Source organism: Malus sylvestris, chromosome 16 (assembly GCF_916048215.2).
Source record: "Malus sylvestris chromosome 16, drMalSylv7.2, whole genome shotgun sequence".
NCBI classification, from domain to species: Eukaryota; Viridiplantae; Streptophyta; class Magnoliopsida; order Rosales; family Rosaceae; genus Malus; species Malus sylvestris.
This window is the reverse complement of record NC_062275.1, coordinates 34,655,225-34,672,219: the sequence shown is the minus strand read 5'-3', so window position 1 is coordinate 34,672,219 and position 16,995 is coordinate 34,655,225. Positions and strand designations below refer to the sequence as shown.

The window sequence follows — 16,995 nt, the reverse complement described above, 5'->3', positions numbered from 1 at the left end:
TGCTGTTGATGCACAAAACCGGATGGTCTTGGTACAACGTAAATCCGACCGTGAATCTGCATGAAATGTAAATGACACAAGATGTATCGTGGTTCACCCCAAGATTTGGGCTACGTCCACACTGATTGTATTGTATTTCTCTGTTGAAGAGGGAGAGAGAGAGCTTAGAGCTTAGGGGGTGTGAGGAAGCTTTGAGAGGGGGTGAGAGGCTTCAGAAATGGCCTCTGAGAGTGAGAGTGAGGCCTCCCCCAAATTGTGAGGGTGAGGGGTCCTTTTATAGAATAAGGACTCCTCACTTATTACATATCTGCCCCTTCCTTTATCCCATAATTACATTTAAGTCCCCTGAGTATTTGTACGAGATCTAAATACGAGGCCCTAAATATGGTATAAACAGTAGTCCCCCAAGTCTTCAGTCAAGAGAGTCTTTTGGCTGGAGACTTGAAATTCAGTCCATGTGTGGGCCGAAGTAACTAGATGTCGTCTAGAACTAATGCTTGATATGAGGCGGTGCCCAATCTGAAATGATGCTCAACTAGAAGTAGCACATGTTGCGAGGCCGCTCTGCTTGTAGCTTGTGTTGCCTTGGTTGGCTCGGCTTGTGGCGTTTGAAGGTGAGGGAGTCCCTTTTATAGAATAAGGGCTCTCTCCTCAATACATAAGTGATGGGTTAGAGTTGATGCTCACAGTGAGACAGTTGCTCAGTAGACGGCGATGCTCTCTAATGGTGGTGAGGGAGTCCCTTTTATAGAATAAGGGCTCGCTCCTCAATACATAAATCATGGGTAATCTTTCAATGAAAGTGAGGGAGTCCCTTTTATAGAATAAGGGTTCGCTCCTTAATACATAAATAATGGGCTAGAGTCCCCCAAGTATTTTTCATGAGGCCCAGTTGAGGCCCAATATATGGTACATAATGTAGTCCCCCAAGTCTTCGGTCAATAGAGTCTGTTGGCTGGAGACTTCAAATTGAATCCATGTATGGGCCGAAGTGGCGGTTGTTCGGAGGCGGTATTTGTATACCCTGCACTGAAGCTTTGTAGGTGAAGCTTTGCAAGTGAAGCTTTGAAGCTAGAGCTCTGTAAATGAAGCTTTCGAAGCTGGAGCTTTTATAAATGAAGCTTTTGAAGCTAGAGCTCTGTAAATGAAGCTTTCGAAGCTGGAGCTTTTATAAATGAAGCTTTTGAAGCTAGAGCTTTGTAAATTAAGCTTTTGAGGCTAAAGCTCTGTAAATGAAGCTTTTGAAGCTAAAGCTCTGTAAATGAAGCTTTTTGAAGCTGATTGACATGAGTGATGCTCATGAATGTTTATGTTGATTGACATGAGTGATGCTCATGGATGTTGTCATGAGTGATGCTCATGAATGTTAACATGAGTGATGCTCATGAATGTTGACATGAATGATGGTCATGAATGTTTATGTATGATTGTCATGAGTGATGCTCATGAATGTTTATGTATGAATGACATGAGTAGTGCTCATGTATGATTTGGAGTACTAGGCGTACTTTTGATCACCTGGTTGGTGTTATTTTGGGCTTATGGGCCTTCGCCCTCCACAACATTCCAGTCCAACCCATTTATTTTGGGCTTGTCGTTGTTCTTTTTTTTTTTTTTTTTTTTTTTTTTTTACCCTCTGATGGGGTTTATACATATTACCCTCGGATGGGGTTTATACATATGTCTCCGAAAGATAATAAATTACATCATTCTGGTAGAATGTTTATTCCTTACTTTTGTTTTTCTCTTTCTTTTCTACTTTTCTTTTGTAATTATCTCAGTGGGTAGCCATATTTTCTGCTTTGCTCTTTTCCACCGCAAATCTCATGTTGAAAGGGTAGCCATGCTTTCTGCTTTGCTCTTTTACTTTGCTTTGCTTTTGCTTTCCACTTTCTTTCTTTTTTTTTTTTTTTTTTTTTTTTTTTTTGACCCTCTGATGGGGTTTATACATATTACCCTCTGATGGGGTTTATACAGATGTCTCCGAAAGATAATAAAAATAAATTACATCATTCGGGTTGGGTGTTTATTACTTGTTTTTGCAGTGTTTTTCTGCTGCACTCTCTTCTTCTTTTCTCTTTTTCTTTTCTGCTTTACTTTTGCTTTTGTTTCTGTTTCCCACTGCTTTTCTCTTTGCCTTCTTCTTTTCTGCTTTTGATATGTCGCTTGACGACATGATTAAGGGCACAGCTATTTGGACAACCTCTTCGACCCCACCCACCTTCTTTTCTTGGTACCTCCACTGCGTATTGCAGGAAGATTGTTTCTGAAATTAGACGGAATAAGGACTTTGCCACGTTGGTCTGTCGGTGATCAGGAGCCGTCTGCCACCATGACTGCTATGCCCAAAGACCGGAGTGTTGACCAGAGCTTGGACCGGCAAGTGTCTCTGCCGAGAGTGTTGACCAAAGTCGTGAATTAGAAAGCAGACGCATTGTTACCTTTGATCTTGAACCAAGCCTCAGCACACTGCTTGTGGGCAGCAGCCAAATCAGCCTTACAAGAACACCCCAGCTCAATAGGAATCCCAGATTCATGATTCGTTGCATCCAAGCTCAGGTGACAAATCCTGCAGTCCCTCCCCACTTTCGCCATTAACGACGAACTCAGAAACCTCCTTCCTAGTTCAAACCTTGTTAACAGACGCCTCCAGTTGGTGTTCAAGCTCCACCAGATCTTCAAATCAAATGCAACTTAGATCCTCGCTCGTGTAGCGTTGCAAACTTAATTCCAGATAGTGAGTTTCTCTCCTCATTTTTTCCAATTTCAAGAAGCATACTGCGCTATTTAAATGACAAATAGAACGTAATTCGATAGACGATGGCATGTCAGGTGCAAGGTGTAAAGCAAGCTCGTACTGGGATAATCGTTTGGAGGAAAAGCATTTTCAGATCGGACAAACTCACAGCCGTGAATTTCTCCATCCAGAAACGGTCCAGATCCTCCATCACGATCAGCGACTTCGGCGTCGTTTGGAGGAGAAGCATTTTCAGATCGGAGTCGTCGGCGACTTTGGACATGTCGACGTCGTACCCGTCGTAGCTCAGGAACCTCGCCATGGCGGCGACGAAGCTGGTTTTTCCGGTGCCAGAGGGGTCGTAGAGCAAAAAACTCCACTTCCATACGCGGAAATTTTCGAGATCGGACCGAATTTTATTCTTCAGCTCAGCGTTCATCACCACGGTGTCGAAGGTGGCGGGGTGCGTGAACGGAACCAATCACCACCTTTCATTTTCGCTGGAGAGGTTTATGTAGAGCTTGATCTCTCTGTTCCGCTGCTCGATTTCGTCGGCGACGGTGAGGATGTGCTGGAAGTACTGGCGGAACACACGGCGCTTGTCGGACCGGTTGATTTTCAAGACGAAGGAGCGGATTCCGTCTGACTTGGATTTCTGGAGGGAGCGGGGTCGGGATCCCGAGCTTCTCGAAGATGATTTGGGTTTTGATGCTGTTGCCTTTTCTTTTTTTTTTTTTTTTTTTGTTTCTTTTTTTTTTCTTTTCTTTTTCTTTTCTTTCTTTTTCTTTTCTTTTTCTTTCTTTTTCTTTTCTTTCTTTTCTTTTTCTTCTCTTTTCTTCCGTGGCCGACAACAGTGTGGGTGTATGCCACCAGAAAAGTCCACCAAGTCGTGGCCACTACTTTGTTTTTGTTTATTGACCCCATGTGCTCCTCTTCTGCAAGTTGACATCTCCACTGGCTCCAGGAGCCATTTCAAGTTCTTGAGCCATCAATATACAGGGTCCGCACCATGTTGCAAAGAAATCAACAATAATGGGTACATTTCTGTCTCCTTTTACCAGTTCCTGGACCTCCTGGCCGACGCCTTCTTCACAAGATAATCTTCTCTGACATGTTTACCATGAGGGGGGCTGCAAAGCAACCTTCTTTTCACTGTTGAGGGAGAAAAGAGTGAGTTTTTGGTGGTGGGTTTTCTTGGAGGTGACAAAAAGAGGGAGGGAAGGCGGTGGGAGATGAAATGGTAAGGCCGCGGGAGAGTAGTTGTGGGTTTTGAAGCTAAAGCCATGGCTGGGGATAGAAGGAGGTGTTTGTGTTTGGAATAGAGCCATTTTTTTCTACAGGGCTCAAAGAGCAATCCGTTCTATGCTATTTGACTTGACTGTCATTTCCATTTCAAGCCTCCATTGCCGAAGTATCAGTCTTCGCCTTGCTCTCATCGCACTGGAGGAACAAGGTGCGATTGCAGGAGCTCCAGGATTCCGGCGCAGATGGCCGAGAGCTCGGTCTCCACCTTGGATCTGTACTGCTTGACGAGCACCACGTGCTCCTCGTTGGCGTCGGTTTGGCGTCGGAGAAAACATCTCCTCCCGCCATTGCTGGCTGTTGATGGCGGAGCAGTTTCATGCTCGTGGAAGCCCCTGGAGAGAAGTATTTGTAGCACCGCACAATTCCTTCCTCGGAAACCTTGGGAAGGTATGTCTGCAGTCGGTGGTGGAATGGGGTAGCTGGAGTCCCAGTTGGTGCAGGTGCAGGTGCAGTAGAAAATAATAATAAATGGGTGCAGCAGAAAATAATTTGAAAATAATAATAAATGAACCCATTAATTTGCAGGTGCAGGTGCAGGAGCAGCAGAAAATAATAATAAATGGGTGGTTTTTGTTTCTGTGAACACTTGGTTGTGCAGATCCATGGTGGTGAGATGAAAATTTGAGGAAAAGAACCGACATGGCTTTTCGTGTCGTTTCCCACAGACGGCGCCAAATGTTGATGCACAAAACCGGATGGTCTTGGTACAACGTAAATCCGACCGTGAATCTGCATGAAATGTAAATGACACAAGATGTATCGTGGTTCACCCCAAGATTTGGGCTACGTCCACACTGATTGTATTGTATTTCTCTGTTGAAGAGGGAGAGAGAGAGCTTAGAGCTTAGGGGGTGTGAGGAAGCTTTGAGAGGGGGTGAGAGGCTTCAGAAATGGCCTCTGAGAGTGAGAGTGAGGCCTCCCCCAAATTGTGAGGGTGAGGGGTCCTTTTATAGAATAAGGACTCCTCACTTATTACATATCTGCCCCTTCCTTTATCCCATAATTACATTTAAGTCCCCTGAGTATTTGTACGAGATCTAAATACGAGGCCCTAAATATGGTATAAACATATGCGATCTTTTAGCATATATAAACAAGTTTGACGGTTGGATTGTTGAAATTAGTTTCGTAAAATTCGTATCCCATCAAAATGATAGAATCACTAACACTTAAAGTTTATTTACACTTTTCTTAGATATAACATAAGATTTATTGGTATCCACTAGTGTGAAAATTTGAAATTGAAGATCAAGTTTGTTCATTGTATTCATATAAGGTCAAGTAGTGTAGCTGAAAAAAATCATCAAAATCGGAATTAAAATAATCGTTAAATCCTGATTTTTAATTTATAACCGTCGAAATGTTTTGTCCCGTTACTTGATATCTGAATATTTGTTGTTTGCGCTTTATTGTGTATACGATCTTGTAGCATATACAAACAAGTTTGTCGGTTGGATTGTTGAAATAAGTTTCGTAAAATTCGTATCCCATCAAAATGATAGAATCACTAACACTTAAAGTTTATTTATACTTTTCTTAGGTATAACATAAGATTTATTGGTATCCACTAGTGTGAAAATTTCAAATTGAAGATCGAGTTTGTTCATTGTATTCATGTAAGGTCAAGGAGTGTAGCTGTAAAAAATCATCAAAATCGGAGTTAAAATAACCGTTAAATCTTGATTTTTCATTTATAACCGTCAAAATGTTTTGTCCCGTTACTTGATATCTGAATGTTTGTTTTTTTTCAATTTTTTGTGTATGCGATGTTGTAGCATATACAAAAAAGTTTGACGGTTGGATTGTTGAAATTAGTTTCGTAGAATTCGTATACCATCAAAATGATAGAATCACTAACACTTAAAGTCTATTTATACTTTTCTTAGGTATAACATAAGATTTTGTGGTATCCACTTGTGTGAAAATTTGAAATTGAAGATCGAGTTTGTTCATTGTATTCATTTAAGGTGAAGGAGTGTAGCTGTAAAAAATCATCAAAGTCGGAGTTAAAATAACCGTTAAATCTTGATTTTTCATTTATAACCGTCAAAATGTTTTGTCCCGTTACTTGATATCTGAATGTTTGTTTGCTTTCAATTTTTTGTGTATGCGATGTTGTGGCATATACAAACAAGTTGGACAGTTGGATTCTTGAAATTAGTTTCGTAGAATTCGTATCCCATCAAAATGATAGAATGACTAACACTTAAAGTTTATTTATACTTTTCTTAGGTATAACATAAGATTTTGTGGTATCCACTTGTGTGAAAATTTGAAATTGAAGATCGAGTTTGTTCATTGTATTCATATAAGGTCAAAAAGTGTAGCTGTCAAAAATCATCGAAATCGGAGTTAAAATAACCGTTAAATCGTGATTTTTCGTTTATAACCGTCGAAATGTTTTGTCCCATTACTTGATATCTAAATGTTTGTTTTTTGCAATTTTTTGTGTATGCGATCATGTAGAATATACAAACAAGTTTGACGGTTGGATTGTTGAAATTAGTTTCGTAGAATTCGTATCCCATCAAAATGTTAGAATCACTAACACTTAAAGTTTATTTAAACTTTTCTTAGGCATAACATAAGATTTATTGATATCCACTAGTGTGAAAATTTGAAACTGAAGATCGAGTTTGTTCATTGTATTCATATAAGGTCAAGGAGTGTAGCTGTAAAAAATAATCAAAATCGGAGTTAAAATAACCGTTAAATCCTGATTTTTCATTTATAACCATCGAAATGTTTTGTCCCTTTACTTGATATCTGAATATTTGTTTTTTGCACTTTATTGTGTATACGATCTTGTAGCATATACAAACAAGTTTGACGGTTGGATTGTTGAAATAAGTTTCGTAGAATTCGTATCCCATCAAAATGATAGAATCACTAACACTTAAAGTTTATTTATACTTTTCTTAGGTATAACATAAGATTTTGTGGTATCCACTAGTGTGAAAATTTGAAATTGAAGATCGAGTTTGTTCTTTGTATTCATATAAGGTCATGGAGTGTATCTGTAAAAAATCATCAAAATCGGAGTTAAAATAAACGTGAAATCCTGATTTTTCATTTATAACCGTCAAAATGTTTTGTCCCGTTACTTGATATCTGAATGTTTGTTTTTTGCGCTTTATTGTGTATACGATCTTGTAGCATATACAAACAAGTTTGACGGTTGGATTGTTGAAATAAGTTTCGTAGAATTCGTATCCCATCAAAATGATAGAATCACTAACACTTAAATTTTATTTATACTTTTCTTACGTATAACATAAGATTTTGTGGTATCCACTGGTGTGAAAATTTGAAATTGAAGATCGAGTTTGTTCATTGTATTCATATAAGGTCATGGAGTGTATCTGTAAAAAATCATCAAAATCGGAGCTAAAATAAACGTTAAATCCTGATTTTTCATTTATAATCGTCAAAATGTTTTGTCCCGTTACTTGATATCTGAATGTTTGTTTTTTTTTCAATTTTTTGTGAATGCAATCTTGTAGCATATACAAACAAGTTTGACGGTTGGATTGTTGAAATTAGTTTCGTAGAATTCGTATCCCATCAAAATGATAGAATCACTAACACTTAAAGTTTATTTATACTTTTCTTAGGTATAACATAAGATTTTGTGGTATCCACTAGTGTGAAAATTTGAAATTGAAGATCGAGTTTGTTCATTGTATTCATATAAGGTCAAGGCGTGTAGCTGTAAAAAATCTTCGAAATCGGAGTTAAAATAACCGTTAAATCGTGATTTTTCATTTATAACCGTCGAAATGTTTTGTCCCGTTACTTCATATCTAAAAGTTTGTTTTTTGCAATTTTTTGTGTATGCGATCTTTTAGCATATATAAACAAGTTTCACGGTTGGATTGTTGAAATTAGTTTCGTAGAATTCGTATCGCATCAAAATGATTGAATCACTAACACTTAAAGTTTATTTAAACTTTTCTTAGGCATAACATAAGATTTATTGGTATCCACTAGTGTGAAAATTTGAAACTGAAGATCGAGTTTGTTCATTGTAATCATATAAGGTCAAGAAGTGTAGCTGTAAAAAATCATCAAAATCGGAGTTAAAATAACTCTTAAATCCTGATTTTTCATTTATAACCGTCGAAATGTTTTGTCCCGTTACTTGATATCTGAATGTTTGTTTTTTGCACTTTATTGTGTATACGATCTTGTAGCATATACAAACAAGTTTGACGGTTGGATTGTTGAAATAAGTTTCGTAGAATTCGTATCCTATCAAAATGATTGAATCACTAACTCTTAAAGTTTATTTTTACTTTTCTTAGGTATAACATAAGATTTTGTAGTATCCACTGGTGTGAAAATTTGAAATTGAAGATCGAGTTTGTTCATTGTATTCATATAAGGTCATGGAGTGTATCTGTAAAAAATCATCAAAATCGGAGTTAAAATAACCGTTAAATCCTGATTTTTCATTTATAACCGTCAAAATGTTTTGTCCCGTTACTTGATATCTGAATGTTTGTTTTTTTTCAATTTTTTGTGTATGCGATCTTGTAGCATATAAAAACAAGTTTGACGGTTGGATTGTTGAAATTAGTTTCGTAGAATTCGTATCCCATCAAAATGATAGAATCACTGACACTTAAAGTTTATTTATACTTTTCTTAGGTATAACGTAAGATTTTGTGGTATCCACTTGTGTGAAAATTTGAAATTGAAGATCGAGTTTGTTCATTGTATTCATATAAGGTTAAGGAGTGTAGCTGTAAAAAATCATCAAAATCGGAGTTAAAATAACCGTTATATCATGATTTTTCATTTATAACCGTCAAAATGTTTTGTCCTGTTACTTAATATCTGAATGTTTGTTTTTTGCAATTTTGTGTATGCGATCTTGTTGCATATACAAACAGGTGTGACGGTTAGATTGTTGAAATTAGTTTCGTAGAATTCGTATCCCATCAAAATGATAGAATCACTAACACTTAAAGTTTATTTATACTTTTCTTAGGTATAACATAAGATTTTGTGGTATCCACTTGTGTGAAAATTTGAAATTGAAGATCGAGTTTGTTCATTGTATTCATATAAGGTCAAAAAGTGTAGCTGTAAAAAATCATCAAAATCGGAGTTAAAATAACCGTTAAATGGTGATTTTTCATTTATAACTGTCGAAATGTTTTGTCCCGTTACTTGATATCTAAATGTTTGTTTTTGGCCATTTTTTGTGTATGCGATCTTGTAGCATATACAAACAAGTTTGACGGTTGGATTGTTGAAATTAGTTTCGTAAAATTCGTATCCCATCAAAATGATAGAATCACTAACACTGAAAGTTTATTTATACTTTTCTTAGGTATAACATAAGATTTTGTGGTATCCACTGGTGTGAAAATTTGAAATTGAAGATCGAGTTTGTTCATTGTATTCATATAAGGTCATGGAGTGTATCTGTAAAAAATCATCAAAATCGGAGTTAAAATAACCGTTAAATCCTGATTTTTTATTTATAACCATCGAAATGTTTTGTCCGGGTACTTGATATCTGAATGTTTTTTTTTCTTCAATTTTTTGTGTATGCGATCTTGTAGGATATAAAAATATGTTTGACGGTTGGATTGTTGAAATTAGTTTCGTAGAATTCGTATCCCATCAAAATGATAGAATCACTGACACTTAAAGTTTATTTATACTTTTCTTAGGTATAACGTAAGATTTTGTGGTATCCACTTGTGTGAAAATTTGAAATTGAAGATCGAGTTTGTTCATTGTATTCATATAAGGTTAAGGAGTGTAGCTGTAAAAAATCATCAAAATCGGAGTTCAAATAACCGTTATATCATGATTTTTCATTTATAACCGTCGAAATGTTTTGTCCTGTTACTTGATATCTGAATGTTTGTTTTTTGCAATTTTTTATGTATGCGATCTTGTAGCATATACAAACAAGTTTGACGGTTGGATTGTTGAAATTAGTTTCGTAGAATTCGTATCCCATCAAAATGATAGAATCACTAACACTTAAAGTTTATTTATACTTTTCTTAGGTATAACATAAGATTTTGTGGTATCCACAAGTGTGAAAATTTGAAATTGAAGATCGAGTTTGTTCAATGTATTCATATAAGGTCAAGGAGTTTAATTGTAAAAAATCATCAAAATCAGAGTTAAAATAACTGTTAAATCGTGATTTTTCATTTATAACTGTCAAAATGTTTTGTTCCGTTACTTGATATCTGAATGTTTGTTTATTGTGCTTGTTTGTGTATGCGATCTTGTAGCATATACAAACAAGTTTGACGGTTGGATTGTTGAAATAAGTTTCGTAGAATTCGTATCCCATCAAAATGATAGAATCACTAACACTTAGAGTTTATTTGTACTTTCATTAAGTATAACATAAGATTTTGTGGTATCCACTAGTGTGAATATTTTAAATTGAAGATTGTGTTTATTCATTGTATTCATATAGGATCTAGGAGTGTAGCTGTAAAAAATCCTCAAAATCGGAGTTAAAATAACCGTTAAATCGTGATTTTTCGTTTATAACCGTTAAAAATGTTTGTCCCGTTACTTAATCTCTGAATGTTTTTTGCAATTTTTTATGTATGCAATCTCGAAGCATATACAAACAAGTTTGACGGTTCGATCGTTGAAACTAATCTCGTAAAATCTGTATCCCATCAAGTTCGATAGTATATATATTTATTAAGTAGCTTTAAATTTATTTATTTATTTTCTTTGGAAACTTAAATTTATTTATTTTGTTATAACACTTAAGAAATTGAATGATATATATATTTATTAAGGTAGTTATAAATTTATTATTGTAGTTTGGATCGGGTTTTTGTTAGAAAAATAATTTTCAACAATTTTTAAAGGATTAAAGTATATATATATATATATATATATATATTATTGTAGTTTGGATCGGGTTATTGTAGGATATATATTTATGAAGTAGTTTTAAAGGATTAAAGTCACATTTTCAATAAGTTTTATAATATATTTTTTTAAATATAATTTGCGCAACACATGTCTATGCATCGCTCAAAAACTGTGGCGACGCACCAACATATGCGACGCGCAAATGAGGTTTGCGCGATGTCATAATGTATACCTAGGTCGCGCAAAGTCTTAAAATTTTGACGGTCCAATTGTAAATAATAGGCGCTTGTTTTTTAAATTTTCCCATTTTTTTTTATAGGACAAAACATCGACCTTTTGCTCTTATTCCACTCGGTCTCTCTCTTCCCTCTCGGCCATCTGCAAACAAATTTCCCTTTTCCCCTTTTTTCCTCCTAACAAATTTCTCACAAATTTGGGCAGTTTTCTCCACATATTTTCACTAACTTTCTCAATTAGGTAAATCTGGTTTCTGGGAAGAATTGCTGGCATTTTTAGGCAGTTTTCGTCTCAGGTAATCCGGTTTGTCTTCTTCTCAGATTCAGCTAAAGTTTCAATCTTTAATTTGTATTTTCCCTCAATTTAGCTACTTGTATGCAGGAAACGAACCCTTTCGCTCATCTCGGTCTCTCTCTTCCCTCTCGCTCATCTCGCTCCTCTCACTCCGTCTCAATTCCAAAGGTCCCTTTTCATCTCTCTCACTCTTTCACAATGTTTTGCTCTTTTGCTTTAATCGTTCAACATATGATAATTAGGGTTTTATTTGGTCCAGATTTCAATTTTAGTTTGTGTATCAGATTTCAATACGATGTGCACACCCCTGTAAAATTTGACTGAATCGCGAGTATGAGCCAAGATACAATATGATGTGCATAATATTCCATTTCATATTTCTAGAACTGGGTTTTAGCTATTTCTGTGAACCTTAAAAGCATGAATCCTTACTCTGTCCTCCCTATTACAAAATTTCAATACATGGGTTTTGTTCAGTCCCAGTTTTCCACATATGGGATTTCAATCCTTTGATTCGTATTGGAAGCTCATGCACTTTGAGCTTTAATACATGTAATATTTCTGATACTTGATTCATCCATTTAATTCCTGCTTAACTGTTGATGTTTTAGTAAAGAATGTTTCTTTGTTTAATTTATTAGTAGAAATTGAAATTTGATACCATAATCCGCTTGAAAACCTTGAACTTTGGGCATCTTAGTCCCCAGTTTTGTTGGTTCAATTGATATATGGATATATTTTTTGTCAATCTGCTCTGAAATTCAACTATATTTTAGAACCCAGGTGATTTTTCACCCAAATATAGTGTTCAATTTCGATTTTGCATTTATAATTTGCTTTAATCTATACCCAAATGTGTAGTTGTTGAACTGTGCCAACCCAACGCAGTAATTGTTTGCTTAGTTTCAATGTTGTAATGGTTTGCTTACTAGTTTTTCGTGATTTTGCATCCAGTTCTTGATATTTGCTTACATTGCTTCACATGTGTCCATGTCAATCTGCTGTGGGATTCCTATCTATGTTTCGGAGTTGCAACATGGTTGAACAATGGACCGGATTTGAACAATGGACCGGATTTGAACTTCTGTAGAAAGCGCTTTCTGTATTTAACTTTTCCGAAGCTGGCAACAATTGAACTAAACTTCTGTTGCCTTTCAAATTTCTGTAATTCTAAAGGAGGTACTTTTCTATGATATGCTCTGAAAATTTTGCCACTGCACCCAATTTGTCTGTTGGAAAGAACAAGCTGCGGTTGTTTAGAGAATTCTGGATATCATTTTGCTTTCTTGATTTGGATATGATTTGGGGTCTGTTGATTTTGTTATATGAATGTTTAAATTTTCTCTAACATCATCAAATTCTCATTTGCCTAGCAAAATCTTAGTTCTCTGACACTAACAAAGATATGAACAGAACAAAACAAATAAGCTTTTGGCACAATTTTTTGTATACACTCTTTTAATTGCAATCAACTAGGTCTATATATTTCTAATTCAGGTTAAAGCTATATGAGTAAATATCATTTAGTTAACTGCCACATATTTAATGAGTGTTTGAAAATGACATGAATGGTATAATAAAAATTACTTCGAGCAAATGGACATAGTGTATCTTTATTTCTGCAAACATGGTCAACCAAACTAGTTTACTGAAATTATTAGTAATGAGATTATAACAGAAAAGCGCAACTTAGTATAAAAGTTTACTATCTTTACTTTGTTTTCCCATGAAAGTTGACAGTGAATGATCAAGAACAAAATGCAACAATGTCGCAGAAAAAATTTAAAAATAACAATAATTCTATATAACGATTAATTGGAAATACTGATGAATATAAATTGTCCAGAAGAGCACACCTTTGGCTTCATTTTCTGTTCAAGCTCTTTTACATCATTCAATTCCTACACATCACAGATTCACAGATAACAATGAAAGGCTATGAAAAATAGAAAGCGGAGATGAACAGATTTTCATTCTAGACAAGAGCCTAAGAAGAAAGTGACACTACATTAGCATATACATTGTTTTCATGACAACAGTGGCAGTGATATGACTTTGGATAGGACTGAGGGAGTCTCGGACATGTGATATTTAACTAATATTTACAATTGCCCTTTGTCTGTTTTGCTGTGATTGCCCTTGTGTGGGCTTTCTGTGTTCAGTTGGCTTTTGCCCTGTGTTCTTCTTATATAAGCTTCGAGTTTCCAAAAAAAAAAAAAACTAATATTTACAATTGCTGTTGGAGTGGCATTATTGCTTACAAAAATCATTTTCTCGGACTCCATTATTGTATTGCTGTTTGATCTTCTCAAAAAATTATTGTACTGCTGTTTGTTGGTGATACTTGATATATATATATATAGAGTTCTATATATTTACGTAATAACTGAACATTTCCTTTCTTATCTTTGCATGTGTCTCCTTATTAGTTCGAGAAAATGCATTTAAAATAGTGCATGTATCTCTACATGTGTCTCCTTAAAAGTATAGGCTTTTTCGTATAAGCTTGAGGCACGACGTGAGGTAAAAGTATATTAATTTTGAAATTTTTACTTAGGTACTCAATTTCTCTCCCTCTCTTTGTCCCTCTTCAATGTTGTCTCTGTAATTTCTTGAACCATTGGTATTTTAAATAATCTTGTATTGATATTATTGCTCTAATTACTTATATTACTTTGGTTGCTAATTTATTAGTTTCAAATGCAAGAAGGGATTAGTTTCTAATGTTATATTTTTATGGTTAAAAAAGTGTATAGATGTCGCATTTGATCACTCGTCGCCGGAGTTTGTCCAATGCGGCCCCTGCATTATCAGCATCTACTGCTCCAGGAGTGAGTGCTCCATTGATTGGGGAGCCTACACCCCTTACTGAGGCTACTTCTACAGCATCCCAGGTGCCCGTATCATCAACATCATCAGTGTCAGTTCAGCCCCTCAGTGCATGGCGGCCACACCGGCGCCGTCGCAAGCCGGAGCCTTATGATCACTCTTCCTCGTCCTCCAGAGTCGAGGGTGAGGCCTCCCAACCAGGTAGTTTTACCAGGTAGTTTTTTCTAATTCTCACTACGTTGTATTTTTTTTTCATTTTAAAACTATTACTTTTATGATTGTGAAAATGTGTTGTGGGTTGTTAATTACTGTTTTAAGGTACTTTTATGATTAGGGGAGGTTTTGCCGAATTTTCTGTACAAATTTAAGCTTAGGGTTTTTACCATTTAAGTTTTTTTGGGCAGCTAAAAAAAACACCAGGGGGCCCAATCGAATGCTGAAGAAGGCACAGGCTGTACGTTTGTCCGCCTCCTTGATCAAGATTGCATATGACTCGCGATATCATGGAGCGGCTACCTCACAGCAGCATAGCAGCGTCATTAATAGCTGTGGTTTTGTTATTCGGTATTGTTGTCCTATGCAGTGGAAGAGTTGGGCACAAATTCCCGAGGAGACAAAGGAACTAGTGCGAGACAAGTTGACGGTTAGTATATTAATTTTTAGCCTTTATCATTTTTTTTTATTTTTGTTTTCAAATATTATAAACCAAAGTATATTATCTTAATATTATTAAATTTCTTAATATTATTTTATTGTTTTTCATATTTGTAGGTCAATTTTGATCTTGAGGACATATCCCCTGAGGTCAGTGCCTACTTAGAGGAGACCTTAGCAAACCGGTACAAAGATTGGAAGTGCGCTCTTCACAAGCATTTTCAGCTATGGGATGATCCGGAGATTGCTCGCCTACAGGGTTGCCCAGCCGAGTTGAAGGACCGGTTGGAGGATTGGGAGTGGTTCTGCAAACATTTTACGGACCCAAAATTTGTGGTATGTACATAATACTTTAATAATGATTTACTGTTTGTTATTTTTTTAAGCTTTTTTAAATAATTTATTTCGAATATTTGCACTAACATGTATATTGTATGATTAACAGAAGAAATCTGTTGCTGGCAAGAAAGCTCGAGACTCAAAGACACTTCTCCACCATTCCGGTTCAAAGCCCTTTTCGTATAGGTTTGAGGCACGACGTCAGGTAAAAGTATATTAATTTTTAAATTTTATACAATTTATTTTTTATTATTAATGTTTTTTTCTTCAGGAGGGTTCTAAGTTCCCACAGATTGACCTGTTCAAGGATGTTTACATTCGACCCGGCAAAGAGATCGCTGAGTAGCTTCTTGTAAGTATATGTAATTGTTATTATTCTTATTTTTATGAATTGTTCAAATATTATTTATATTTTGTTATTAAACATTATATGTTTTTTCTTTATTATTACAGGGCGATATGGTGGAAAAGAGCACTGTTATTCTCCAAGAAGCAACATCGCAGCTTCTACCAGAGACCCCGATCAAGGACGTCATTGTACCCGAGGATGCAGATCTTAAGATCGTGACTGAGGTCCTGGATCAGAAGTTGGGTCGTCGTCATGGCAAGGTTGTTCGGTGTATGGGGAAGGCGGGGGTTCGTGAGACGGGTGCATCCTCTTCCAGATCGTCCACATTAGAGGTCAATTCCCTGAAGGAGGAAGTGACAACCTTAAGAGGTCAGCTTGTGGCCCAGAACGAGAGGATGAATATGATTGTTCAGGCCTTAGCGATGTCCGGCCTCCAAATCCCGATGCCAGAACCTAATCTTGCTCCACCTTCGACTTCTCAGCCACTTCGCCCAGCTGATACCTAGTAGCATGATGTATTAAACCTAAAGACCTGTAGTTTTTCTTTTTTGTTCGAACATCTTGTATGTACATTTTCATATATTGTATAATTAAATACCTTTTCTTGGTTTATTAATTATTGTTTAGAATTTAATTACAATATTTATTAAAAATTAAATAAAAAATTTCTTTGCCCAAAAAAAAAAAATTTTTTTTTTTGCACGACGTAGTACTGTGTCGCGCAAAACCACTTCGCGCGACATAAAAAAAAGTTTTGCATGACACAGACCTACGTCGCGCGAAGTGGTTTTGCGCGACGCAGACCTATGTCGCGCGAAGTGGTTTTGAGTGACGCAAACCTACGTCGCGCGAAGTGGTTTTGCACGACACAGTACTACGTCGTGTGAAGTGGTTTTGCGCAATGCAGACCTACGTCGCGTGAAAATGTTTTGCGCGACGTAGACCTACGTCCCGCGAAGTGGTTTTGCGCGACGCAGGTCACTTCTGCGTCGCGCAAACCTTTCCTTCACTGCCTTGACGCGACGGTCGGTGCGCGACGTGGGTTCGTTGTGCTACGTTTTGCGCGACGTTTTTTGACTTTGCGCGACGAATGTCCTACGTTGCGCAAAGCCTTTTTTGTACTAGTATTAGGCATTCGGCTTGAGACACAAGTTCTTAATTAAAGCGGTTTACTAAGACTAAAACACTTCTTTGCTGATAGTTTATGTAATCCCCTATTAGATAGGAACTGGGATACATTGCACATATGAAATAATTAATATCCATCTGTCGGTTGATCACACACTTGCTTACTTGCAACTTGCAAAACAACAAGTTGCTTACACTCACATTAGCTAGATAATTATCAGGAGCCAGAACAAATAAACAATTGACAGATCTT

At 36.4% G+C, this 16,995-nt stretch overlaps 1 protein-coding gene and 1 pseudogene across 1 annotated transcript in view; one reads left to right on the top strand and one right to left on the bottom strand.

Annotated features, from left to right (window-relative positions):
- Nucleotides 1–1,934: 1,934 nt before the first annotated feature.
- LOC126606676 (AAA-ATPase At2g46620-like) overlaps nucleotides 1,935–16,995 on the bottom strand; it is an 81,958-nt gene continuing 66,897 nt past the window's right edge. Inside the window, exons 2-3 of the mRNA XM_050274050.1 lie at nucleotides 2,907–3,484; nucleotides 1,935–2,783 (exon numbers count right to left, since the gene is read on the bottom strand). Of these exons, the coding sequence (XP_050130007.1) occupies nucleotides 2,679–2,783; nucleotides 2,907–3,176 (375 nt within the window). The 5' untranslated portion in view covers nucleotides 3,177–3,484 and the 3' untranslated portion in view covers nucleotides 1,935–2,678. The remainder of the gene's footprint in view (nucleotides 2,784–2,906; nucleotides 3,485–16,995) is intronic.
- LOC126606671 (uncharacterized) lies at nucleotides 11,175–16,226 on the top strand (annotated as a pseudogene).